Raw genomic sequence first — 25589 nt, forward strand, 5'->3', positions numbered from 1 at the left:
GGTTCCGAGCCACCATCACCATCACGTGATCCAAGCGCTGTCTCTTTCACTATACTTTCGGAGAATTCCAGTCCGAAGATCAGGTCAAGATCAGAATGATAACTATGACGCAAGTGCTCCACACTATTTTTTGACTATTTGAGACAACCGATCTTTGGTAAGACATTTTATAGCACCCAAGTCTACACAGTACTGTACAGCAAATGATCGACATGGTGCTCGATTGCTTGATTGCTTCAGACCGAATCGTAAGATGATGCATGATTGCAGGGCGTCAACGACAAGATTCCTTTCCTGATCCGCTTAACCTAACTTCAGGGTCAGTCTTACAACTCGTAGTTTGATGGGAAAACCGTGTATCAAAGGTGTACAAGACGTTGATCAAAGGGGTTCATTCGACATCTGGATATGCTGCGCGTTGCGCCCAGTATGGGAAGGTAGTTTGAGATCCAACAAGGAGAAAAGAAAAGACGTGTCATGCCGTCATTGTCCAAAGGTTCCACAGAAAGAAGTAGCGTCCCGTCGAGCAAAAAGAAGAAGAATTTTCCTTGGCTCTTTTGATAAGGGTACTGCTAGTAGCGAGTACGACAAGGATCGATCATTTCGTTGGAATTGCACTAAGCACATACACACGAAAGAGTTAAATTAATCTGATCAAGTGAGAGTGATGATGTATATGACCTCAGTCGGAGTAAAAAGGGTTATTAAACTTTCCATCGCACTTTCACATCCTTATGAGGTCAGTCAACGATCATCTCATCGTTTGTAGATATATCATCGTACTGTAGAAGTAGTTGTTTTATAATTGATCTTCCACTTTACCATACCTACAATCCGTTATAATAGTTCTCAAGTTATCTTATACTCCATCTAATCCCCTGTCTTAAGTACCACCTACTTGCACACCTCCATCGCACAACAAACCACCATGGGCAGGAAATTCTCAAACATCGCTGCTGAGAAACCCTTCAAGAACTCGGGCAACGAGCCCAAGACTGGGATCTTCGCTGATATCAAGAATGATCTGATTGCCATGGCAGTGAGTGTGCTCTTTCACCTCCTGCTTCCCTCGCCTCCCTGTTCTTCATAGCGCATCGAGCACCCGCTGACTTGTGTCTGTCTGGTGATAGGGAGAGTTCATTGGGACTGTACGTAATTCTCTCTCACTCACGCGACCCCACATTGAGCAGTAGGACACTTATCCTGATGTATTTTGTGTTCTCGATTGCTTCCATTAGATCTTGTTCCTTCTCTTCTCCCTAGGAGTGAGTGTTCCGCGTTTTTCTGTGCCTGCGTTGCCAAAGCAAACGAGACACAACGCTGAATCGTACGCAAACGCTAGGCCGTCCAAACAGCATCTACCAATACCAACTCGAACGCCAGCGATGCAGACAAAGCAGGAACAGAACCCTCAGGAAGCGATAGCAATCAGCTATTGGTACGTTCAATTTAATCACATCAGACCGCGCGGACTGACGATATGTTATGGCTTGACAACAGACTTATTACTACGTCTCCGCCGCATTCGGTCTATCCCTCTTCGCAACCGCCTCGATTTTCTACAGATTCACAGGAAGTATCTTCAACCCCTCTGTATCGTTGGCCCTGTGCTTGATCGGCGCTATCAAGCCTCTGAGATTTATCCGTAAGTCTAATCCATCCCTCCATAACCACAACACGACAGTGCGCTGATCCTGCCTGCGATGACTCGGATAGTCGTCTCCCTCGCTCAGATGGTAGGAGCCATAGTAGCTTCGGCGATCCTCGATGGTCTCACTCCCGGCGCATTGGTGGTGAATGTAGGATTGGCAAATGGGACGAACAAGGCTCAGGGGCTTTTTATCGAGATGTTCACTACTGCTACCTTGGTGTTGAGCGTGTTGATGCTTGCTGCGGGTGAGCATCCTCCCATCTCATCAAGCTGACAGACACTAGATCATCAAAGTATGAGGTGCTAAGATGGCATTGTTTGCAGAAAAACACTTGCTCACTCCCTTCGCTCCTCTTGGATTTGGGTTCACATTGTTTATCGTCATGCTTTTCTCTATCGCCTTCACTGGAGGTGCAGTCAAGTGAGTTAAAGTAACTCTTCTCCACAATAATCCATGCCTACATGTCAGCGCTGATTTGTATCCTTAAACTTCACTTAGCACCGCAAGAGCGTTCGGTCCAGCTTGTATCCAGGGATTCCAGCCATACCACTGGATCTACTGTGAGCGATTTTTCCATTAGCCTGGTATATCAATTTCCTCGATAAGAGGGTATAGCAAAGTAGAGACAAACATGCTAATGTATCTGTGCGATGACGATAGGGCTCGGTCCTACCCTCGGTGCATTGTTAGCTACAGCATTCTACGTCTTCCTCAAAGAGATCAAATACTGGTAAGCCCAAGTCGTGTACCGTCTCTCCCTCATCCTTCTCTCCGTTGGATCCGTCCGTCAAAGTTTGGTTCAACTTATAGACAATATGGATGCTGATATTTTGATGAAACGCACAGGCGAATTACCCCAGGCCAAGACTCAACAGATAATCACGAATCCCCCAAAGTCCACCCCGTCACTTCTAGGATGTCTCGAAACAGGAATGACTCGGGATCTGAAACTACAGCCAACGACGGGGGTAACAACGTCAACACGGCCGGTCCAAGAGGTCACGAGGCTGTTTAAACGTAAAATTCTTCCTCTCGTCATAACATTCTCAGTTACTTTTTTCATAAAACGCAGAGCTATTTCTTCTTCCTTTCTCTTGATTTGAGTCTCATCATACAATTCATGATATCTTTTCAAACCTGTTTATACATGTATCCATAGTATTATCTCCTTTTAATGATACATTCTGTCATTCGGATCAGGTCAATGCATTTTTTTCCATACGCAATCTATGAGAATGGTATTTCATCACGCATGCAGTATTGCTAGACTATACTTGCATTTTGCCTTGCATATATCGATGCGTTTCGTTAAATCAGTACATGAACATAGGGGATTTACATCTCAACATATAGTTTGGGGATACAACGACGGAAATATCAAGGATACAAAGTATGAAAGAACAGGTCGTCAAATGATCGTAGAAAAGAAAGGAACTGATTTCGTATAACGAAACGAAATGAGAAGATAGGATTAAATCTTTCACGATAAATGTAGAATCTAAAGTATGTATACAAGAAAGTTTCATAAGACACCGAATTATCTCGTAGTGAGACGAGACCAACAGGCTTATTATGGAAGAATTGGCTGAAAGAAGAGCGAAAAGCGAAGATTGAGAAGAGAATCAAGTTTGACCCGCCTGATCGGCCAAAGCTTAGAGACCAGGTCCACCTCCCTCCAAGCTCTTCCTTCTACCACCTCCCAGCCTATATCCCAGGACTCCCGGGCCACCTCCCCCCTCCCGCGCCTTGACCCAACCTCCACCCTCCAAACCCTATAAACACCCCTATAAGAACCATCACCGCTACCCCACTGATGATTGACCAAGTATATTTCGGCCTGTTCAGTTCCCCAGTACTAATCAGAGGTTGTCTTTCCAACTCATCCGCGTTGGCGTCAGCGTTGGGGTTGAGCCGTGATGGTTTGTGCGGTGATTTGGGGAAAGTCACTGTTATAGGTGAGTTGGGCTGTGAGGGAGCCGGAGTAGGGGTTGGAAGATGGGATGAGGAGGAGCGGGAGAGGGAGGTTGGGTGAGGGCCGGGGGTGAATTTAACTGACATCGCGTAGAGTTATTAGGTGTCTTACGTGAGGGGGTGGGTATTTGCGTTGAGTTGTATTTGTTTGGTCTTGTAGTTGCCTAGTCTTGTATCTTGTATTTGTATGGAGGGGATGATGACCTTTGGTAAGATAAGGATCGATCGCAAGGCTCGAGGATAGGTCTGAGGGATATCGGATCGATCTGACCTGACGCGATTATACCGCTGATTATAGCGGATACTTCCTTTGATTACGTGGTGATGGGTTGATCGACGTGTCCACAGGGAAGGAAGAACAAAGGATATGGTCGCTCTGCAATACGATGAGAGGTAAGGAAAGGACGATGTGGTAGTATATTGATACGTCTGTTCGAGCGATATCAGCTCGTACTACAGATATATATACCTGGCAGCACCACTGGACATACCTGGCTTTATGGGTGAGACTTGCTGCGTTGGAGTTGATTAAGCCTTGTCCAGCCTGTGGAGATGGTGTCTGCTTAGGACGTTCTAAGGTAATCCGTCAAGGTCGTTATGCAAGATGATATCGTCTTGTATCGTATCGTTGTTATTGCTGTTACGCACGCTATGCAAGGAAATCCAACTACAACAAGGTTGATGATATGTACTCGTATCTTTCATTCACATACGAATACTCTACCATCGACGATCCCAACGTCATATCAACTACGCTACTACGCTACTACGCTACCCCGCATCCGCCCCGCAAGCAAGCATCAGATAACGATTACTCGTACTGTAGTGCCACTTTGTGATCAACCCGTGTAATGCCGATCACCTCGACTTCTGACCTCCACGTTCGAAGCATTGACTTTTTTTTGGAGGAGGATTGAACCACCACCACGACGAGAGACATACATCTCGACTCTTTCTCTACTTCTTGCTTCTACCTTCTCAACCAAAAACAATCACACAATCATAACCAAAATGTCTACCTCTGAGCAAACCTACATCATGGTCAAGTGAGTGCCGCTTCCTCTCCACTCTCTCACACGTCGCAGTTGGTCTAGATACGGCGGGGGAAGGTCAGGTCGGATGGCCGAGTGGGGAGAACAAGCTATGTGGAAGAATATGAATTGTTTGTCTCGACACAAGAACTGTTCGCTGACGCGTCGATGTGCTCTCTACTCGCTGTCTCTGATTCCGACTACTCGACTTAATTCTTGAATCATCCTCGACGTTCATTCACCTTCCCTCCCCCGCACAGGCCCGACGGTGTCCAAAGAGGACTCGTTGGTGAGATCATCGCCCGATTCGAGAAGAGAGGATTCAAGGTGGGTATTTCGACCCTTTCCCCAAGCTAAACCAAAATCCAATAGCTTCTGAGCAGCTTCTCAAGATCTGGGTGCATGCTAACTCGATGATTTTCCACTTTCTAGCTCGCTGCCCTCAAGCTCGCTTCCCCTTCCAAGGTATGCCACGCTTCTCTCTGAGCTTTCCCTTGCTATAACTGCGGCTCGAGCTCAAGCTGATCCCCGCGCGACTTGTAGGAACACCTCGAGAAGCACTACTCTGATCTCTCTGACAAGCCTTTCTTCCCCAAACTCATCAAATACAGTGAGTCGGGATTGTTCCCCCTCTCTTGTTAACCGTCCAGACCAGCATAATCTCCGCTGCATTCCTCTCTTCCTGTTATCGAGCTATATCCGTCCCACACTCTCAGTCATACAAACCCTCTCCTTATGGTGGCCAGTGCTGACTTCCGAACCCCACCGCAGTGCTCTCCGGTCCCGTAGTCTGCATGGTCTGGGAAGGTCTCGATGCCGTCAAGACCGGCCGAGTCATGCTTGGTGCTACCAACCCTCTCGCCTCCGCTCCCGGTACCATCCGAGGTGACTACGCCCTCCAAGTCGGTATGAACGTTTGCCACGGTTCCGATTCCGTCGAGAACGGTCAAAAGGAGATTGCCCTTTGGTTCCCGTGAGTTTGGGTTGTGTACTGCCATTCCCAGCTATGCCTCCTTGTGAATGAGCATATCAAGAGAAGAGAGCAAAGCTGATATATCCTTTGGCGATCGCAGAGAGGGTGTCGCTCAATACAAGCTTGACGCTCAAACTTGGATCTACGAGGCTTAAGTCGATTGTCCGTTAATGCGGTTAATGGACGAGTTGAACTAGATAAAATACATTGCTACCATGCACTTGAGTATACAAGCGATTGATTTCAATTACTGTGTACTGTTTTAAACCCGACGCATGGTGTGACTGACCTTTCGATCATGTATCTGAACCAAAGATTACCACTAGAATGCGAGTATGGAAAAAAGTTGTTGCATAAAGATGTTCCACTGAGATTTACTCCCGCGAGATGAACTGAACGATATATGATGACAATGACGAGATGAGACTCTATATGGATATGGCTCTATTAACCCAATACTATAAACTAATTCAATCTGATCATCTACCTTTCCATAATACAATGATTCTACCTTGGGCTGTTGATAGGTTAATTCGCATCAATAGAGAAATTCCCACCACAGCTAATGAGGGATACCAAGATCTATACTCCGTAATACGCAATATCAGCGTCTGACGAATCTGCATAAATCTCCAGAGTGATCTTGTTATCGTATGGTAGCTTATTGGTGAGGAAATACTCACCGTAGCTGCCAGCACGAACCAGTACGCCTCACCTACTTTGTATTCCCACTCCTCACCGGTACCTTCATGATGATCATTATATTTATCCAATCGGTGGTGGATGACGCTAATGTACACGGTCTCGAGGATGAATGTAATCCACATGATGAAGATTGTGAGGTATACTATGGCGAGTGAGATCTAGGGGAAGAACATGGGTATAACTGTCAGTGGCATTGACAGTACCAAACTACATTACTCTTGGTGCACTGCAACAAGATAGACAAAACGAGTAGGATAGCGAACACTCACCCCTCCCCTCAAGATCAGACAATCTATTAACACCGCCAAGATGCTCAACCCCATCAAGGCGGTGGTAACGTGGTTTAAAGCCAGTGCTCGACCGAGACCAACGGGGAAACACGATGCGATGTCTGTATTGTTTGCGGGGAGGTGGAGAAGCTCTGGGGAGGGTTGGAATGGGATTTGGGCGATGCATTTGGTAGATTGGCTGGTGGTGATGAACAGGTGTCAGCTCAAACGTCGGTTTCCTCTTCTCCATGTATATCCACTCTCGCCGTGGTAGACAAACTAGGATGGATGACACATGAAATTGAGATTGCACGTACGTCACATTAGACCATACACATCCACCCGCCGGTCCAACTCTCACTTCAGCCTTGGTAGATACGTTGGATGACGGATCGATAAATTCTCCGGTCACCTTCGCGAGGGATAGGATATGGATGATATTGGGAGAGAGGGAGCTGATGAGGTAGAATGTGAGTGGTATCACTGGGGATATGATCAAGTCAAGATACAATCCAGTCAGCCAGTACCCTATGCGAATAGCTCGATAGTTTCAAGAAAGAGACGCTGTAGACTTACAGGCCACGATGGTGAGACTACCGAATACTATGAATATCCAAAACGCATTGCCACCTCTTGCCATCTTGAAAGTTTATAAATTATACTATCTCTTGGGGTAGATTATCGGTTTGACCCGTGAATGGTTAGTTGAGATATAGTGTTGAATATCCTTCCTTCCGAAGTGACCGTCCCGGGAGAGTATTGATTAAATGATAGTCACTAGAGATGCTGTAGCTCGGATACAGCTCAAGGTATTGGTATCTGTGGTTTTATAGGATGATATCGATGGGGCTATGCTATACAGTATGTTAGATTGGTATTGATCATTTTGTTATGATCAGCCGTAAGCGTTTCTGGTCTCGTCATTTGATGGACGCAGAGTACTTTGGAACCGAGTTACAGTGCGTCTGATCCAAAAGCTTTGATGGTCGTCAACATGGGAAACAGTTGCCTCGGCCTCAAAATCAGATCTGGGATCTCACCTCACGCTCAGATACTCTCCCAAAGGCACCGCCTTCACGTCACTCCCCTCGATCTCTTTCTCAATGGCAGCTTCAAAGATATATGGACGTACGTCTGGGGGAGACGCTGAGGTTTTGCATATCCCACCGGAGTTACTGTATCTCAGACTTACCAAGAATTCGGAGGTGAATGAACATGACATTCCTTGAGGAGATCTGCACGTTCCTTTCTGGTTGATACCGTTCAAGTTAGAGTATCTTATTGATCGTACCTTTTCACCTCGTTTCGCCTCTCTACATGGCTCATGCTTCGACGCAACACAACGCCGAGCAACATCAAAGCACCAACGCAACGGGCCCCCTGGGATGTTGAAAAGAAAAAAGCTGTTAACTTGCTTGGCAAGATCATGTTGTCCCGTTTTCGTTGAGCTTATTCACTCTTCGCATTTCTCGAACAGAGATGAACTGAACGTAGTTTATGTAGAATTTGACACAGCAATTCAGATTGAGTGGATTGAGTTCTGGAAGTACAGTACAATACAATATGATGAACTCTTGGTGCTTATTCTCATTCTTGATATACGATACATGTATACGATATACGATATAATTTGTACAGATATTTATACGTGATATTTGATATTCAATCACTACATACACGTCCTTCTACATGAGAGCCCGATATTATAACTGAACACTCTATATTCTCTATTGAAATAAGGTGGAAATGGGAATAAAATCCTATCCCAGGATGGTCACGACCCAGACGACATGGTACGATCAATCCCCTCCTGCAGATATGGATCCTCCCCCACAGAGGAAAAAGGAAGCTACAAACTAGTCCACCATCCCCAACCATCAGTTTCAGTACAATCGTTGACACCGTGTTGTATCCATCAACTCACAACAGATACGCTGATCATGATAAATCCCCCACCAGTGTTATACTCCCATTCCTTGTTCTCGTAGATGTCATCTAGCCTATTACTCAGTGTGCCAATATAGGTGGATTCGAGGAAATAGACCAGCCAGAGCATGAAGGCGGTAAAGTAGATGATGAATATTGAAATCTGATATGATAATCCAAGGGAAAGGGTCATTCATCAGCGTGGAGCTACGTTCGCACGACGTGAAGCCTTGGTACGTGACAGAGTATGGAACACCCCCACCAGGATATCCATTAATACAGCAATCATACTCAATCCCATCAATCCTACAATCACATGATTAAGCGCCAACGCCCGGCCCATGGCTATGGGAAATACCGATGTGAGGTTGGAGTTGGGGCCGAGATGCAGGTATTCTGCATTAGGGACATAGGGGATCTTGGTGCTGCATTGCGGTTCTCTGCGAGATAGAGTATTGTCAGCTACTGTATTTTATTATTACATCTTGACATGGGTGATACCATGGGTCAAGTGGCATGACCAGGAGAAAAGATAGTACTGACGAGCTGTTGAACCACATACATCCTCCACTAGGCCCAACACTGATCTTCACATCAAAGGTAACGTTGTTAGGCGCGTCATAGTATTTCCCTTCTACTCGAGCCATATCTAGGCCCGGGATGTAGTATGGTGAGAGCGATACGAGGATGAAGGATACGAATGGGAAGACTGATTCGATAGGTACAGTATCTTTCTATCAGCCCCGCGCATGATTAGGTGTGAGAGAAAGACTTACGGACCACTATGGCTATACCTGTGAAAAGAAGGAATAGAAGGAGGGTCTCGTACTTTCTTCGGGCCATGTTGAGGTAGGTTAATACTATGATCTATGGTCTGAGGAGGGAGGAAGGGTTGATGGACGTTGGGTCTCGGATACTCATTGCTCCGGGGAAGGGATGGGTTTGCCACCCGATCATTTCAAGTTAAAGAGGATATATACTTTTCGAGAGATATCGATATATGACATGTTACTGAATTGAATCAAAGATGGGATGATGACAGGTGGTAGGCGATGCACAAAATAAGGTACAAGACAAAAAGTATGTATAAATATAAATATACTTGTCTTGTCTTGATGGTTATCAATCAGTGACATCTCATAAGCAGAAGGGCTGTGCGTAGAGACTAAAAAGTACACAGTGACGTACTGTATAATATATTAAGAGTGGGGGACAAGGGTCATGAGGGGGTCCTTTCGAAGGCCAATTCCAGATTAGTGTATGATGGTACCTTGTCATTGTGTTGATACAGTAGTCAGCGGCGCATCGCTTAAAGAGAGGCATCCTCTGGGGTTGACATCTCATCTAGAACATGACCACCATCGACATCGCCTGGTAAGGACATATGCTTGCATTTTGACAACATCAAACGTACAGTACATACCTGCATAAACTATCCTACCAAATGACATCTCATACTATGATACTCTGAGGGAAGTTCTGTACCCAACATCAGAAAAACAAAAAAAATCATGTCGCAGGAAGAGGCCACCCTACCGCCCATACGCCTCCTCCCATCCTCCCATATAGAGAGGAGGGGAGTAGTCGTACCCTCAACCCTATCCCAGATCTTGAGGTCCTTACTTGATCAGTACTTTCACCGTCGGTACCATTCCACGTCAGTAATTTACCACGTCAGTACAGTCAGTACAATGCATGGTCAGTACGTAAGGGGGATTTAAACGGATTTACAATGCTTTGGAATAATATAATATGTACTCACCCTGGCGCCTGGGGCTTTCCATAATCCGCAATACCGTATCAATCCCCCTTACAATGATATAGGCTGTCTGGAAAGGTGGTGTTTACATAGATAGCGGATTGAACGGGAGATATAAGATATCGCCTGGGGTCGCTAATTTATATCGTGGTTGTGAAAGATGCAGAAGTGTGGCGCCAACTTGGTTTTGTCGTTGGGAAAAGTGAAAGATGAAACAACATGTGTTATGGAGTTGTTAGTCGTAAGATTTTCAGTTCAACCAGGTCTATTACTCTTTATGTTGAATGTATGCGATACGAGTACAGCCAAACCACTAGACGGTGCACTAGACGGGTGGTGAAAGACAGCAGGAGGATAGATGGCGGCTGTTTTGCAGTCCACCCCTTGAAGATCGAACCAAACAAGCTAACACCATAATGGGCGGCCACCTCCGCTGGAGACGCGTAGTAGTCGGGTCCGAAATTCATTCATTCGCGAGGTGAAGGTGGAGGTCTGACCATAAACAAGAGTTTGGTCTTGCTTCATTCTTCTGCTCGTCCTCCATCTCACCTCGTCAATAGCTAAGCGGATCACCCACAATGCTGGAGACGATCGACTCCCTTCCACAGATTCTACATCCATGGCTCACCTGGTTATCTGCCCTGACCCTCGGTCAGATATGGAAAGCCGTATACAATCCTCCCAACAAGGTCAATCTCACCATCGCCTTCCTGGTTATATCTTATAGATTGCCTTCTTACCTTAAGCAATACAGGACATGGAGGGAGAGTAAGAGGGTGGTAGAATTTGAATGGGCAGTACCCAAGGTAGGTCGGCTGACTCTCAAAGGTAAAGCTGGCTTGTTCGACAGCTGACGATGTTATTACTCTAGGAAGCAGACAAAGAATGGAAAGGTCGAGTCATCGAGAACCCCTCATTGTTCGCTCATAAGCACGATGAGAGCTTGTTACCGCCCGAAAGTGGGAAGACGGGCGAGAAGAGGGACTATATAACTTGCTATGATCCTTCTACTGGGGTGAGTATATTGTTACCACCATTATCCTATGATCGACCTAAGGATGGGGATGAAAGGCTGACTGTGATGATGCCCATAGTATCACCTCCTCACACTTCCCCTCCTATCCGCTTCGGAAGTATCCAACCAAATCATCAAAGCGCACTCAGCTCAGAAGGGCTGGGCCCAAACAACGTTCGCTCAACGTATATCCTTCTTGAGAAGTTTGAAGGCGTGGGTTTTGAGGGATATGGAAGGTATAGTTAGAGTAGCGTGTAGAGATACGGGTAAAACTGGTGCGTATATTAGCTTCCTCATTGCAATTGAGCTCAAGCGGGGTATACTCGCAGAGGTCGATGCGGTGTTTGGAGAAATCCTTACTACACTATCGAAACTTGACTGGTAAATCAGCTATTCCTCTATTTACATCTCCTAGGAAATTTGAGTCTAGCTGATGCCTTTCAATGCAATAGGTTGATCAAGCACGGTGAAAAGACCATCTCACCATCTGCCAGACCCGGAAACTTGCTTCTCGCTCATAAGGTTTCCAAGGTGAGTTGAACATCTCGCATACTCATCCATTTTAACGCTCGAAATGATCTTAGCTAACGGCCATATCTTACACAGGTCCACTACACCCCTCTCGGCACGGTCCTAGCCCTAGTCTCATGGAACTACTCCTTCCATAACCTGATCTCACCGATCCTCGCGGCCCTCTTCGCTGGAAATACGATCGTAGTGAAATGTTCAGAGCAAGTCGCATGGAGCAGTCTCTGGTTCGTAGGAGGGATCAAAGCTTGTCTGAGGGCTTGTGGACTGGATGAAGATGTCGTTCAGCTTGTGGTTTGCTTGCCTGATGTGGCGGAGACGGTGACGAGGAATAGGTTGATCAAACATATCACTTGTGAGCTATCCGGTCTATTGGATTACTACATCGGGAACCAAAGAGCTGACATATCCGAAGTCATCGGCTCAGAGCCTGTCGGAAAGAAGGCAAGCTGTGTTTGGCGGAAAGATTATCGATGTTCAGCTGACCATTTGTGTCAGGTCGCACTGGCTGCCGCTGAGATCATGGTTCCGACCTGTATCGAGCTTGGAGGAAAGGATTGCGCATTTATCTTACCTGGGACAGATTTGGATTTCTTCTCCAGCACATGGATGAGGGGTGCTTTGTGAGCTCATATCTGTTTCGTTGATTGGACACATCAGCTGACATGTGTATTCTGTATCTTAGCCAGTCGGTAAGTCAGCTAACACATTCACGAACGTTTCAAACGGTACCCAAAGCTGATTCTGCCCATATCTGTAGGCCGGTCAAAACTGTATAGGTATCGAACTATTCCTAGTCCATCGATCCCAATACCCCCGCTTCGTTGAGATGATGGAACCCCGAGTCAAAGCATTACGACCAGGTACAGATGTCGGATCACTCATCTCCCACTCTCCTATCGATAAATTGACATCCATCCTATCCTCAGCCCAAAAAAGCGGAGCGAAGATCTCGGCAGGTGGAAAACAGTATACGCATCCAACCTATCCCCGGGCGGCGTACTTTGAGCCTACTCTTGTAGTGAATGTGACAATGGATATGGAGATTGCCCAAGAGGAACTGTTCGCGCCTGTTATGACTGTCGTACCGTATGATGATATTGACGAAGCGGTCAGTTGGCTTAATGATAGTAGGTTTGGACTGGGTGCGGGGGTATATGGAAAGAATAGGGGGGAATGTAGGAGGGTTGCTGGGGCGTTGGAATGTGGGATGGTAGCTGTCAATGAGTGAGCTCTTTGTCTTAAATTAGCGTGTTCTGTCTGCAGATAGCTGACCGATTGCCTGTCTTTAGCTTCGGTGTATTCTACTTGAATCAGGCAATGCCATTTGGTGGAGTCAAGGCATCAGGACATGGTAGATTTGGTGAGACAAAGCCTTATATCACATCTTCCGTTAGAAAAAAAATACTAATGTGGTTTACAAAATGGTATAGGTGGCGAAGAAGGTCTCAGATCCCTATGTTCTGTCAAATCCATAACGGAAGATAGGTTCTTTTCATACATTAGAACCAGTATACCTCCCCCTGTTGGTGAGTCATCTGAAAGACGCACTTCGTCAAGATATGACCATGCAGCTGACAAACCATGTAGATTTCCCGATACCGGAACCGAAGAGAGCTTGGGGGTTCTTGGTGGGTCTGGTGAATTTGGCTTATGCTAGGACAGTTTGGGGGAGGGCGAAGGGTCTAGGAGGATTGTTGAAAGGATTGATGTAATCATATACCCATGCACATGCACATGTACGAGGAAGGGCCTAAGGGTTTTGCAGTCTCGACCGTGACAAGACAAGACACAGTACCTGACTCGATTGGACAAAGGGGTTTGGCATTGAGAAGAGATGCTTAGCTAAGACGACGAGTGATGTATGACGGCCTCGTCCGTCGTCGTCGGAAAGTCCCCTTGCAGTTGAGATAATTGAGATAAGATCTCGCACCGTGTTCTAGCCAATACTGTAATTCTACAACCTAGGAGAGGACAGAATCCAGTTGTTCTACTGGATCTAGACTGTTGGACTCATCTTCCCTTTCATCTTACGACACTCGTCCCATTCTAGACCTACAGTATCGATTCGACATTCACCAGTATTCAGTATTCAGTAAATCACTCGTCTAGCAAGGTTCTCGACGATTTCAGTTCCAGAAGAGATGGAAGGCATGTCTTTCCTTTCAATAGACATAGACGAGAATAGTCTTCGCGAGGTAAATACACAAGCGAAACAACGTAAAAAGAGGTACTGTATAAATACCCACACACCCTGCGAGCGGATACGGTACAGCACTTCCAGGCTCACCTTTTAGCATACCATACCTCATACTGGGATACAGTACATCAGATTTGAACTTAACAATGACCGACAACGAGACTGAGACTGAAATTTCTACTACTCCTCCCACTATTGATCACTCACTGACCACCGGGATGGTGATGTCAGCAGTAGAATTGGAGATCAAGTACGATCGTGAGTCCCAGTCCCATTTCCCTTGTGCTCGATATATCGAACAGACCGTATCGTACCGTCCAGTACAGAGGGCCCACCCCCGGACTGACGATCATCTGGACCTGAACCTGACTAGGTCAATGAACGCGGATCCCGATGAGAATGGAAAGAAGTATGGAAGAAGACCTCTGCTTCTTGCATCTTCGAACCCGTCGGAAATTGGTGGAGGAGGGAACTCGGTCCTGTCTCAAGTCTGTGGGAGAAAAGCCAAAGGAGATGAGTAGGTGTCTGCAACGCTGCTGTACATCGGCTGCAAAATCGGTAGGCAGAGTGATTTTGCCACCGGTGCACGACGAGAAAAAAATGAGGAGTGAGTGTTAGTGTTGTTGATGGATGTTGAGATGTAGTTACTCGATAGTGATGCATGCAACTATCCTTGATGAGAAATTCAATCCATTCCTTTTCACCCAGTTTGTTTATGGAAGGACGATATATTTCTGGAGATGTTCTGGGATGTGAGAGTCGAGGCCCTTGGATTCGAGCCATACCCTTGAGAAGAGACGGGCTTGGTATCTAAACAGGGTGAAGTAGTCAGCTTTCTGCTCATCTACCTGTTTCACAGATCATTTTCTCCTTTTTCGATCCCGTCTCAACTTGGCCTCCTCCCCATCACGCCTCGATCTTCTCTCCTTCCCTCCTTGATCTCCTCTTCGTTTCTCCTTGATCTCAAGTCCGTCCCTCCTCGATCTTCTCCCTTGTCTCCTCTCTTTTGGACTGCTCCTTCTCGCCAAGGCGAAATCTGCTCCCCATCCGTTTCTCTCTTCCTTTCATCCCCGTCCGCTCCAGCTCTGTGTGGCACTCGTCTCCATCTCTCTTCCTGTGCCTCCCTTGTCTCTCTGCTGCGGTTCCCCCCCCCCCCCCTCCCCCTTCCCTCCTCCCCTCCTGACGAACATCTTCCCCCATCCCCCCTCCTGACTTTCTCTTGAAGATAACATCCCGCCTCCGTTGTTTACCCCTTCTCCATTCCCCCCATCCCGACCCCAAGTATGATAGAGAGAGAATACCGCTATTTTAACGTCTTTCCCCTTCAATCCACTCCCCCTCTTTCAAGGAATCAGAGATACTCACCGATAAGCACCATCACAAAGCACCGTAACAACCGTACTTCCCTTACCCTTCTTCTTGGCCAATTCCGTCGCAGCCCATACGTTCAGAGCACTCGACGCGCCGACGTAGAGACCTTCTTCGTGGAGTAATCTGTAGACCATGTTGATGGATGCTGAGTCGGGGACGTGGATGGCTCCGGAGAGGAGAGAGAGGTCGGGTTGGAGGTTGGAGGTCACTCGACCTTGTCCAATACCTGCGATAGGGAGTTCATCAGACTATCATTCTCTCAAGAAAACCCAGGGATACGCTGAGAAATGGCGACACTAAAGCGAAAGGAGCAATTACTCACCCTCAGTGATCGATCCATTTCCAACCCTCTCGATCTTCCCATTCTCCACCAAATTGTAAAGCACACTTCCAGGAGGGTCAGCCAACCAAGCTTCCACCTTTCCATTCGACTTCTCAGTCAAGTATCTAGCCACACCAGCTAAGGTTCCACCAGTACCGGTAGAACAGATGAAGGCATCCAATTTCCCACCGTTTGTCTGTTCCCATATCTCTGGTCCGGTGGTGAGGATATGGGCATTTCGGTTCGCGGTATTGTCGAATTGGTTGGTCCAGACGGCGTTGTCTAGGGATTCGGCGTATCGCTTGGCTTGATGGTTATAGTTTTGGGGGTTGTCGAAAGCGACGGCTACGTCATTGAAAAGGGGGTTAGCATGCGTTGACCTATATGACAATGTTGAGTTGAGGTTGGGAATGTAGGGGGAAGAGTCAACTCACCAGGAACAGGTCTGACGTCCGCACCCAGCATTCTCAACAGATCGATCTTCTCTTGACTTTGAGTATCAGGCATGTAAATCACACATTGATATCCCTTTGATCGACAGACGTGCGCCAGTCCTATACCTGTGTTTCCTGCAGTCCCTTCCACAACGGTACCACCTGGTCTGATCAATCCTTTCTCCTCAGCATCCTTGACGAGGTAGAGAGCCGCTCGGTCTTTGATTGATCCTCCGGGTGACATGAATTCAGCTTTGGCGAGGATGTTGGAGCCGGTCTCTTCGGAGAGTCGGTTGAGTCGGATCTGAAGCAAGGCACACATATCAGTTGTATATACAAGGGCTGACATGAGTGAGAGGCGATAATGACCCACCAAAGGAGTGTTTCCTACGGCACCTACGAACCCCTCAACCTCCCTTCCATATCCTGTGACAGAGGTAGCATAAGCCCTTCGGGCGAATGGTCGTGCGACTGCGGTGGGTCGGAACATCCGAGCAGATAGGGCAGCTACCATTTTCGGTCTGGTCTTCTTCAGATGGTACTTTTGGTTTCAGCTATAAGACGAACAGTAGGATATATACAGACAGATGGATTATCAATACACTATCAACACTGCAGTGATGATCTCGGCAATTGGATGAAAATGCATCAGTTTGATATTTTGGGAATACTAATGATCCTATGGTGATGGTCGTCACCCACCATACAAATTCAATCACGTCAGTCAGGCACAGACTCATTTATCTGGAATACCTAGCTATATCACGTGACATCCCCACACCCACCAAAAGGAGATCGATGCTCTCTCCGTCATGTTCCTCTGTTGCTTCGAGATTTCGGTGGGTGAGTGAGTGCACATGAATCACGCTTGCAACCACTGTCTTTATCCATGCCTATAGCGAACACTGCTGTCCTCAATCTTCTACGCTCACCGACCTCAGTAAAAAGGGGGGCCATAAGGCAGCTCGATCTGTCTACATCAAGTTTGTCTCTTCATGATGAGCTCGATGAATCGTGTAAGTAGGCCATGTGCCGCTTGTCTTCGCCGACTTCGAGCATCCCAATCGATAATACCTTCGACCAGTGCTGTACCATTGTCAAGTAATGTGCCAAGAAGCCTGTTCCGTTCAGCGAGGAGCACAAGCTATACTAAGGCTCGAGTCACCACCCGGACTTTCACCACAAGTCCACGGACAGCGGCCAGAGCTACAGATATCACCTCGAAGAAACGGTCATTGGAAATGGGCGAATTCCCTCCGGAGCGTATACGGTAAGCTAGCGAATATGTAACATGAAGACAGTCAGCTGACCAGAATTGTAGGAATCTATCCATCATAGCTCATATAGATCACGGTAAATCCACCTTGGCAGATCGTTTACTACAGGTGAGCTGGACGATTAGCTGCTTGCGCGATTTTAGCTAACATGAATTATAGATGACAGGGACTGTGCCGCCATCTTCCAACCCGCAATTTCTTGATAAGCTCAAAGTAGAAAGGGAAAGAGGAATCACAGTGAAAGCTCAGACGGTATCGATAATACATACACATACCGATGGTCAGAAATACCTGATCAATCTTATTGATACGCCTGGCCATGTAGATTTCAGTTATGAGGTATCTAGGAGTCTGGGCGCTTGTGAGGGTGGTTTGTTGTTGGTAGATTGTTCACGTAAGTCTGGTTGGATTCTCTCTCGTCCTCTTTCCCAGTACAAACATGTGCTGATAGTAATGTCTCTGGGGACTTAGAGGGCATTCAGGCTCAAACATTATCAGTTTTCCATCATGCCTTAGAGGCCAATCTCAAATTACTACCGGTCATCAACAAAGTAGACTTACCTCATGCATCGCCGGAGGAAACAAGCGAAGAGATCGAAACTTCCTTGGGATTACCTATAAAAGATCACATGCGTATAAGTGCGAAATCAGGCTTGGGCGTAGAGAACGTTCTGAACAACGTAATTGATAATCTACCCTCACCCAAGAATTGGGTGGACGATGATGGCAAATTGAGAGGATTGATCTTTGATACGTTGTAAGTTTGTGTCTTTCTCACAATCCCTGGGGAAACCGAGCTTACACAAATCACCTGATCGAACAGCTATGACCAGTTCCGCGGGGTCGTTTCGCTCGTTCGTATATTCTCTGGAACACTCAAGAAAGGAGATAAAGTGAGATTCCTCCAGGCTGGGAAGCGGTACGAGATATTGGAAGTGGGTATCAATAATCCGGAAGAAGTAGTGGTAGATCAGTTGAAAGATGGACAAGTAGGGTGAGTTGGGTCTTTGTGCTTACTGCATCAATAACGATAACTTACGATTTCTTTGCATGCAGATATATCGTGTGTAATATGAAGAACTCTGAAGAAGGTAAGCTCATTCGTAGTCGATAGCGACCTAGAGGCTGATGAATTTGATAGCATTTATCGGAGATACGATATGCTGGGCAGATAAACCGGTCGAACCCCTTCCCGGATTCAAGCCTATGAAAGCTATGGTTAGTTGACAGACTGGCGTATATCGCATCGTTGAAAGCTGACACTCGGCTAGGTGTATGCCGGAGTATTCCCGATGGACAGTTCGGATTTCCCAAAACTCGAAGAATCGATAGAACGAGTGAGCTGTCTTTGCATTAGCAATGTGAATCTAGCTGACTTGTCTGGCAGCTCACACTCAACGATCGCAGTGGTAAGCTGCCTCATTCTCTTCCGATGAAGAGCATTGAACTAATCTCACGTAGTATCTATACAACGGGAGTCCTCTGCTGCGCTGAGTCAAGGGTTCCGATTGGGATTCCTGGGTACACTGCACATGGACGTTTTGTGAGCTTCGCCGAGCACCTTGTCGTGACGTTGAAGCTTATAAACATTAATAGTAAACAACGTCTTGAAGATGAGTATTCCTCGGAAGTGATTGTGACGGCTCCAACTGTACCCTACAAAGGTGAGCTGAGAGTCAACATCAGGACAGGAACAATCAGCTGACATCGTCCCAGTGGTTTACTTGAACGGTACCGAGGAATACGTCTCGAATCCTGTCGATTTCCCAGAAGTAGGGGACTCGAAATTGCGAGTGAGGCATATCGAGGAGCCAATGAGTAAGTCTGCTGTTTGATGTTCTCCTCTAGCATTCAGCTGATCTTGTGGATAGTCAACGCTACTATCTTCGTACCTAATGGTGAGTTGCCATTTCTCATCCTTGCATAGCTCTCTTTTACTCTCCTGTTTCTTCGGATAAACTCATACATTCCATGGCTTTCATTTTCGAAGCTGACTTTGGTATGTACAGAATACATCGGAGAGATGATGGACCTGTGTTCGCGCTATCGAGGAGTTCAGCAAGAATATCGAATTCTCGAGAACTCAGATAGAGCGATCTTGAGGTATTCTCTACCATTAGCAGAGATCGTTACGGATTTCTTCTCGGAGCTGAAAAGCTCGAGCTCAGGATTCGCTAGTTTCGATTATGAAGAAGCGGGATATCAGCAGTCTAATCTGGTCAAAGTGAGCTTACTATCCCACGTGACTATTGAAGTTAGCTGACAGCATACTTTGTTACAGCTGAATATACTGATCAACGGGAAACCTGTCGATGCGCTTGCGATGATCGTACATAAGTTTGCTGCTCAGAATGTCGGGAAAGCTTGGGTGAAGAAACTCAGTACGTGCGGTCCAACAGTTGTCAAGACAGCGCGCTGACATTGTGAGTGTAGAGGAGGTAGTGCCTCGTCAACAGTTCGAGCTATCTCTGCAAGCTGCTGTCGGCGCTAAGGTCATAGCTAGAGAGAACGTCTCTGCCTTCCGAAAAGATGTCACCGCAGGGTTATATGGGGGTGTGTCACTTGATGTGTCTTCATTTGGGATTATCGAAGCTGACATATCTATGGTACAACTTGCAGGTCACTACGATCGAAAGCTCAAGCACCTCAACAAGCAGAAAGAAGGCAAAAAGCGACTGAAGAAGCTTGCGGGGAATATCGAGATACCTCAAACTGCATTCTTCCAAGTTCTATCTTCTAGACCACGATCACTACACACCTCAGCTCGAGCTCCATCATTGGCTTTCACCTCATGTTCTCCCAGCATACCATTCCCACCAGGGCTATCTCCAAACAGCCCCATGCTGACATCCTTCTCGTCATCTTCCTTTCCATGGCAATCAACCAATGACCCCATCACTCGAAATCTCCCAGAACCTGAACCCGAATCTCCCACCCTACCACCCCAAACCACTTCTGCACTCGCGCCTATAGGTCGATCTCCCATTTCACCTCCTGATCGCTCATCCAAGCTTTCCCTGATCGGTCGAATGACTTCATCCCCTCCACCGGCAGATGCTACCTCTTCCAAACTATCAGAAGCCTTCCAGGACTTGTACGCTTCGACACCCGACTCACACGTGTTTACTCCTGGGGAGATCCTTGAAATTATCACAGCCCTTCTTGCACTTCAGAAGAGGGAAGGTGGGGATCGTAGATTGTTCGCAGAGCAGTTGAACCCATTGTTCAGGGAGTTGGAGGATATCGTAGGAGATAAGTTCAATGCGCTGAAGGGAATGGAACTATCAATCCTGTCGTCTACGTCAAGACTGGAAAGGAAAGTCCAGACTAAAGATATACTGGACGCTGAAAAGGCCTTTCGGGAGGTGTTTCCTCGTATACCGGATGCGAACGATGCGAAGGGGTTGAAGAGGTGGAAGAAAGGGATAAATCATTTGATGTACCTCTGCGCTCTGGCTGGACATCAGAGTAGATTACAAGATTGGTGGGATAAGTTGGAGAGGAACGGGTTAAGTCCTGATAGCTACTCTCACCTTACCAGGTGTATATTGGCAGATAAGTTGGGACGATTAGAAGACATTCCTGGGATACTTGATCAAGCGTTCAGTCAAGATGGTTCAGAGATGAGCGAGGAGGATAAGAGTGTATTGGTGAATTTCGGTATTCATGCTTTTGCTCGAGGTCCATCGGGGAACAGCGAGAGTGAAGATGGGTATCTGGCCAGTGCTATCGAAACTTATTCGAAAATCGTGGAAATGGATCAAGGGGACCATCAGAACCTACTTGGCTCAACTACCTCACACGGCACTACGACTTCCAACCCAAATCCGATCATACCAATACCATCAAATCTCAAACCCACTCAACAGCTCTTCGGTCCACTCTTATTTGCGCTGGTCACCAGAGGCAATTTGATAGGAAGTTTGACGGTGTTCAAGCATATATTCCAGAATGGTTGCACACCAAGTATCAAAGATTACATTACGTTGTTCAAGGGATTCGCAATGTACGGTCAATCCACCCCTCCCGCTTACGGAGGCGGAGAGGCATATAGGGTATTTGGGATCAACTCTTTTAGTGGATATGATAGGAAGATGGAGAGAGAGAGTTTCCAAGATATTTGGGAAAGGGGTTCTTCATTCTCAGAGGAGAGGTATGAAGCTAGACCGCCTAAGATGGAGGGGAAGGGGAGTGAATGGAATTTGGAGAATCTGAAGGAGATATATCTATCTTTCTTATCCCTCACCCCTCCGTCCTCTTTAGCTGGGAGCAACAGAGGAATCAACAAGAAACAATTCTGGATTATCCTTAAATCCTTTGCGAGGACTAGTGGAGGAGATTTGGATGTTATTGAGAAAGTGTGGAGGGAGGTGGAAGGGAAGTTTGGAGAGGGAAATGAACAGGGTTGGGTGGGGTGGAGGGTCGATAATAGACTGATATGGGCTAGGAGGACGTTGTTTGGTGAGGAGAAATAGTGCTTGGGTGAGGCTGGTGAATTTGCTATAGTAGTGGGATATACCTCGCATCGTTTTATACCTGCATTGTTGTTATGCATATTGGATACATCGGTATCAGATTATATACCGTGCATCTCGTATATACACCTTGCAAGCTGTTTGGCTCAGGATATCTCGCCATCTGCCCTATACACCAGATCAGACTCTTCTCCTCACAACTCCACATCCTCCTCATCGTACGCTTCTTTGATCAGTCGATAGATGTACGAAGGGGAATGGTCGCCTCTGCACCCACCATCAAACAGATCAGCTATCACCCCATTCCACAGCATCTTGATTAGTGGTCATTGAAAGGGGGATGACTCACTCATTAGTAACAAACAACTGAACCAGCTCAGGCCTGATATAATCAAAATACGGATCCACCACCTCCGTCCCCTCCTTCCCACCTCCTCCGCCATTCCCACTCGTCCCAATCACACTACCTGGTCCCTGGAAATCTACTGCCGCATAATCGTGGTAGAGGTTCCAAGCGGGTGCGAACTTGAATTGTCCAGTGGTGATTACCACAGGCTTCGAGTGAGTCTTAGCTGCCAATGCACAGGCCAGGGAACCAGATAAAGCGAAGAGTCCTCCATTGGCGAGGACGGCGTGGGCACCGAGGATCACTTTGGTCACTCTTGGTAGGATTGCGTGGATTGAGGAGTCGGGGATGAGGATGGTGGGGATGCCGTGGGATGAGAGGGAGTGGGCGAGGGAGTGGCCCAGGTAGCTGCGAGATAGACCATAATCAGTCAGTATGAGCAAAAACGATGTTTTATGGTTCAAGGTATAAGAGTTCGCTTTGTTGAGATTGACTCCTCAGGAGATTGGTAACAGTGAGATTCCGTACTTACGATGGTGCGGATTCAGCCACGACTACAGTGAATTTCCTATCTCTGTAACCCTGTTTTAAGAATGCTTCGACCGTCTTTGAGTGACCCATAGTAAGGATGATTTCGCTGATCATGGATTACCTGTATATCAGCTGAAGGCTCATGATCTCTTTGGGAAGGATAGTCACTCACGAAGAATGTATATGTTCCTTCGCACCCTTCGCCACATCCTCATGGGTAGTTTCCAGCTCGCCCACAACCTCTTCTATCGCCTGAATCAAAACAGGTTTTAACTTTGCCGAATGCTTCATGAACTCCTCCGAATCGACCCGGTTGATCCCAGGCGTCTCAGGTATGTTGTTGTGTCTCGTAAAAAGAGAATTCGTACTCTGAGACAACTGCATATCTACCAGACTGCCCGATCTCTCCAGCTGAGCACGCGAATGACGCATAGCTACGAAATTCGACAAGCTCGTCTGGCGGGAGAGCTGAGCTGTCGATGGGAAGAATTGAAAGTCTGTTGCGGTCGATAGGTAGTGGTTGGAAGGGGCACTTAGACCTGGGGTTGTGGGACCCAAGAAGGGCGTTTCGGGAGCCGAGGGAGGAGCGGAGATTATGTGGGCTGCGGCTGCTGCTCTGTATTCTTCTCGAATTAGACGGAGGATACGTCGGATGATGTTTGTTGCGGCGAGTTCTGGGGCGAGAGATAAGTATCAGCTGCCCAGCAGATTTTTATCTGGCAGCTGATTGAGCGGTGCATACCTTTGGGATTGGCATCTATCAACTTTTTCCCTATACTTTTGATCAAACCCAGCAATTCATCGATAGTGGAATAACGGGCACTTCGAACGACATTTTGGATGAGGGCGGCTGTAGCTAAGGCGACGTTGAGCGAGCCAACTATTTGTCTATCAACTCAGCTGTCAGCTTGCACCTCTATTCGGATGACAGATACGGTAAGAGAGCTGACCTTCGTCGAAGCGAGGTGCACAATGCCTCTGTGAGTCGTGCATTTGGGTCATTTGATTTCTGCGTATAATGAGAGGAAGGTTAGCTGGATGTATTGATGCTGTATCTGCGAGTCAATACCTTACCAGGGTGGCGGATGCTGCCATTTTTTCCTCTTCTTTCCTTCGCTGGTAGGTCTGGAGATGATGTCTGAGGTGGTGATTGCGCGGTTAGTGGAAACAAGTATAGCTGAGGCTGACGTTGAGACAAGCAGAATCCAACATCTTTTGGTCTTTTGTCTTGATCTTTGGGTTCACTGACTCGAGGTATAGCAAATGTCACGTGACATCCAAAGACATTACAAGATTACTCGCAGAGGTCTGTGCACTCAGAGATATATACTTGAGAGATTATCTTTAACACAACACAACCTCATAGCATATACATCTTTGCAACTCATAGACATATCCAACAGAATTGCAATCAAATCAGTATCTTCCCTAATCACATCAAATATAGTCTCTCATCGCCTCACCCGCTATGTCCGGTCCACCCCCCTCAGCGACCCGGATCGTCCAATCCCTCCTATCCTCCCACCCGCACATGAACACCCAACAGATGTATCAAGCAGCCACCGAGGGATTACGTCCGATCCTCCGACCGGCTCATGTGATAGATAACCAAGGTAGGATAAGGATGAAGAGAGTCAGTAATATGAGAGAGGGGAGGAGACCTTGGGTACCTATGCCTACTGCTCCGTTCCCTGATCATCCGTTTAAGAGCGTCAAGTGGGTCTACGTCTGTCAACTACTTCTTCCTTATGTTATCAGCTTCTCTGCTCTTATGTGCTCATCACTTGCACCGATTTCTCTCTTCCCTGATCCCTCAGTCTTATGGCAAGATTATCTAGGTGATATATGACTGATCCTTGGCATACACAGCTTCCTCAAACGAACCATCCTCGCCTCTCTCGAATCGCAAGGCCTAATCCACAAAGCCCGTATCGAACGACCCATCGAAACAGACGAAGAGCGCCAAGAAGCCATAGCCACCGCAATGCGTCTAACAAGGAAAGACGAACGAACAGCCATGCGACTTAACGAACCCGTCCCTGTTCCGAGGATCCCAAAGACGACAGTAACAGAGTACGCCTGGAAGATGGGCTCGGCACCTGATCGTTCAGAACAAACAAGTATTTCAGAGAGGTTGGGCGGGGAAGCGGGATTCGAGAAGAATAATAGGAACAGGGATGTTCCGCCCCATCAGGTAGAGATTCTCGACGAAGAGCAGAGGGAGTTGAATAGGTTGAATGAGCTTGACGAGGAATACGATAGAGCCTTGGCTTTGAGGATGCAGCGTGCGTGGGAGAAGAATCGCGGTCAATCCCTGGGACTTGGATCAAGCTCCACTGGTGAGGTGGAGGTGGAGGAGGATGAGATCAGTCGAAGATGGGATCAGGCAGTTCGATTGGAGGAGAAGTTCCTTGAATCTCAGGTTGTGGAACAGCAGCAGATCGAGGAGCGGCAACAGGCTAGAAGGGCTGCATTTAGGTTGGAAAGGGAGAGGAAGAAGCAAGAAAGAATGGAGGATGAGTTGGCTGGAAGGTTGCCGGCGATCAGAGCTGAGAGGAAGAGGATAGAGGCGTTGGAGGCTATTGAGAGTTATGCGAGACAGACGGGAGAGGATGTTAGTGGGTGGTATGAGGAGTTGGGGATAAATGAGGGGGAGGAGATACCTGTTAATGAGGATAGGAAGAAGAAGAGGGGAGGAGGTGGTGGTGGGTTCGGGCTGAAGAGGGACGTGTAGGGTGATGATACGTAGGGCATCGTACCTCCCTTCTAAAGGCAGGCAACATCTACTCTGACAGGTATTACAG

The 25589-nt window shown here is 47.1% G+C and overlaps 11 protein-coding genes across 11 annotated transcripts; 6 read left to right on the forward strand and 5 right to left on the reverse strand.

The window, feature by feature from the left end:
* Window positions 1-928: 928 nt before the first annotated feature.
* Window positions 929-2667, forward strand: I302_109086 (uncharacterized protein; the record flags this gene model as incomplete). Its single annotated transcript, XM_019194815.1, has 10 exons — window positions 929-1039; window positions 1131-1148; window positions 1239-1265; window positions 1343-1438; window positions 1501-1645; window positions 1717-1896; window positions 1976-2072; window positions 2151-2212; window positions 2313-2382; window positions 2499-2667. 10 exons carry the CDS (start codon window positions 929-931, stop codon window positions 2665-2667), a joined length of 975 nt encoding a protein of 324 aa, XP_019043651.1.
* Window positions 2668-3356: 689 nt separating this feature from the next.
* On the reverse strand, window positions 3357-3710 carry I302_109087 (uncharacterized protein; the record flags this gene model as incomplete). Its single annotated transcript, XM_019194816.1, has 1 exon — window positions 3357-3710. One exon carries the CDS (start codon window positions 3708-3710, stop codon window positions 3357-3359), a length of 354 nt encoding a protein of 117 aa, XP_019043652.1.
* A 924-nt stretch (window positions 3711-4634) lies between these two features.
* I302_109088 (nucleoside diphosphate kinase) lies at window positions 4635-5782 on the forward strand (the record flags this gene model as incomplete). Its single annotated transcript, XM_019194817.1, has 6 exons — window positions 4635-4669; window positions 4915-4981; window positions 5087-5119; window positions 5198-5264; window positions 5426-5627; window positions 5728-5782. The coding sequence occupies 6 exons, from the start codon at window positions 4635-4637 to the stop codon at window positions 5780-5782; spliced, it is 459 nt and encodes a 152-aa protein (XP_019043653.1).
* A 373-nt stretch (window positions 5783-6155) lies between these two features.
* Window positions 6156-7241, reverse strand: I302_109089 (uncharacterized protein; the record flags this gene model as incomplete). Its single annotated transcript, XM_019194818.1, has 5 exons — window positions 6156-6209; window positions 6311-6490; window positions 6602-6800; window positions 6919-7084; window positions 7178-7241. The coding sequence occupies 5 exons, from the start codon at window positions 7239-7241 to the stop codon at window positions 6156-6158; spliced, it is 663 nt and encodes a 220-aa protein (XP_019043654.1).
* Window positions 7242-8400: 1159 nt separating this feature from the next.
* I302_109090 (uncharacterized protein) lies at window positions 8401-9370 on the reverse strand (the record flags this gene model as incomplete). Its single annotated transcript, XM_019194819.1, has 5 exons — window positions 8401-8457; window positions 8526-8690; window positions 8790-8967; window positions 9071-9236; window positions 9304-9370. The coding sequence occupies 5 exons, from the start codon at window positions 9368-9370 to the stop codon at window positions 8401-8403; spliced, it is 633 nt and encodes a 210-aa protein (XP_019043655.1).
* Window positions 9371-10864: 1494 nt separating this feature from the next.
* I302_109091 (uncharacterized protein) lies at window positions 10865-13544 on the forward strand (the record flags this gene model as incomplete). Its single annotated transcript, XM_065870794.1, has 13 exons — window positions 10865-11092; window positions 11158-11301; window positions 11381-11576; window positions 11631-11682; window positions 11754-11832; window positions 11908-12184; window positions 12245-12273; window positions 12328-12452; window positions 12515-12521; window positions 12590-13056; window positions 13122-13192; window positions 13263-13358; window positions 13420-13544. 13 exons carry the CDS (start codon window positions 10865-10867, stop codon window positions 13542-13544), a joined length of 1896 nt encoding a protein of 631 aa, XP_065726866.1.
* A 631-nt stretch (window positions 13545-14175) lies between these two features.
* I302_109092 (uncharacterized protein) lies at window positions 14176-14550 on the forward strand (the record flags this gene model as incomplete). The annotated part of the gene is made up of 2 exons (XM_019194821.1): window positions 14176-14287; window positions 14351-14550. 2 exons carry the CDS (start codon window positions 14176-14178, stop codon window positions 14548-14550), a joined length of 312 nt encoding a protein of 103 aa, XP_019043657.1.
* A 192-nt stretch (window positions 14551-14742) lies between these two features.
* On the reverse strand, window positions 14743-16670 carry I302_109093 (cysteine synthase; the record flags this gene model as incomplete). Its single annotated transcript, XM_019194822.1, has 5 exons — window positions 14743-14839; window positions 15395-15626; window positions 15723-16067; window positions 16157-16460; window positions 16530-16670. 5 exons carry the CDS (start codon window positions 16668-16670, stop codon window positions 14743-14745), a joined length of 1119 nt encoding a protein of 372 aa, XP_019043658.1.
* A 727-nt stretch (window positions 16671-17397) lies between these two features.
* I302_109094 (GTP-binding protein LepA) lies at window positions 17398-21908 on the forward strand (the record flags this gene model as incomplete). Its single annotated transcript, XM_065870795.1, has 17 exons — window positions 17398-17426; window positions 17478-17541; window positions 17593-17827; window positions 17905-18190; window positions 18257-18427; window positions 18490-18524; window positions 18575-18651; window positions 18705-18770; window positions 18821-18842; window positions 18895-18976; window positions 19030-19097; window positions 19150-19251; window positions 19305-19331; window positions 19443-19657; window positions 19715-19814; window positions 19867-19986; window positions 20053-21908. 17 exons carry the CDS (start codon window positions 17398-17400, stop codon window positions 21906-21908), a joined length of 3555 nt encoding a protein of 1184 aa, XP_065726867.1.
* Window positions 21909-22102: 194 nt separating this feature from the next.
* Window positions 22103-23880, reverse strand: I302_109095 (uncharacterized protein; the record flags this gene model as incomplete). Its single annotated transcript, XM_019194824.1, has 7 exons — window positions 22103-22175; window positions 22258-22662; window positions 22787-22891; window positions 22958-23459; window positions 23528-23673; window positions 23736-23794; window positions 23860-23880. The coding sequence occupies 7 exons, from the start codon at window positions 23878-23880 to the stop codon at window positions 22103-22105; spliced, it is 1311 nt and encodes a 436-aa protein (XP_019043660.1).
* A 373-nt stretch (window positions 23881-24253) lies between these two features.
* Window positions 24254-25519, forward strand: I302_109096 (uncharacterized protein; the record flags this gene model as incomplete). Its single annotated transcript, XM_019194825.1, has 2 exons — window positions 24254-24501; window positions 24655-25519. 2 exons carry the CDS (start codon window positions 24254-24256, stop codon window positions 25517-25519), a joined length of 1113 nt encoding a protein of 370 aa, XP_019043661.1.
* Window positions 25520-25589: the final 70 nt, after the last annotated feature.

The sequence above is a fragment of the Kwoniella bestiolae genome, chromosome 8 (assembly GCF_000512585.2).
Source record: "Kwoniella bestiolae CBS 10118 chromosome 8, complete sequence".
Taxonomy (NCBI): Eukaryota; Fungi; Basidiomycota; class Tremellomycetes; order Tremellales; family Cryptococcaceae; genus Kwoniella; species Kwoniella bestiolae.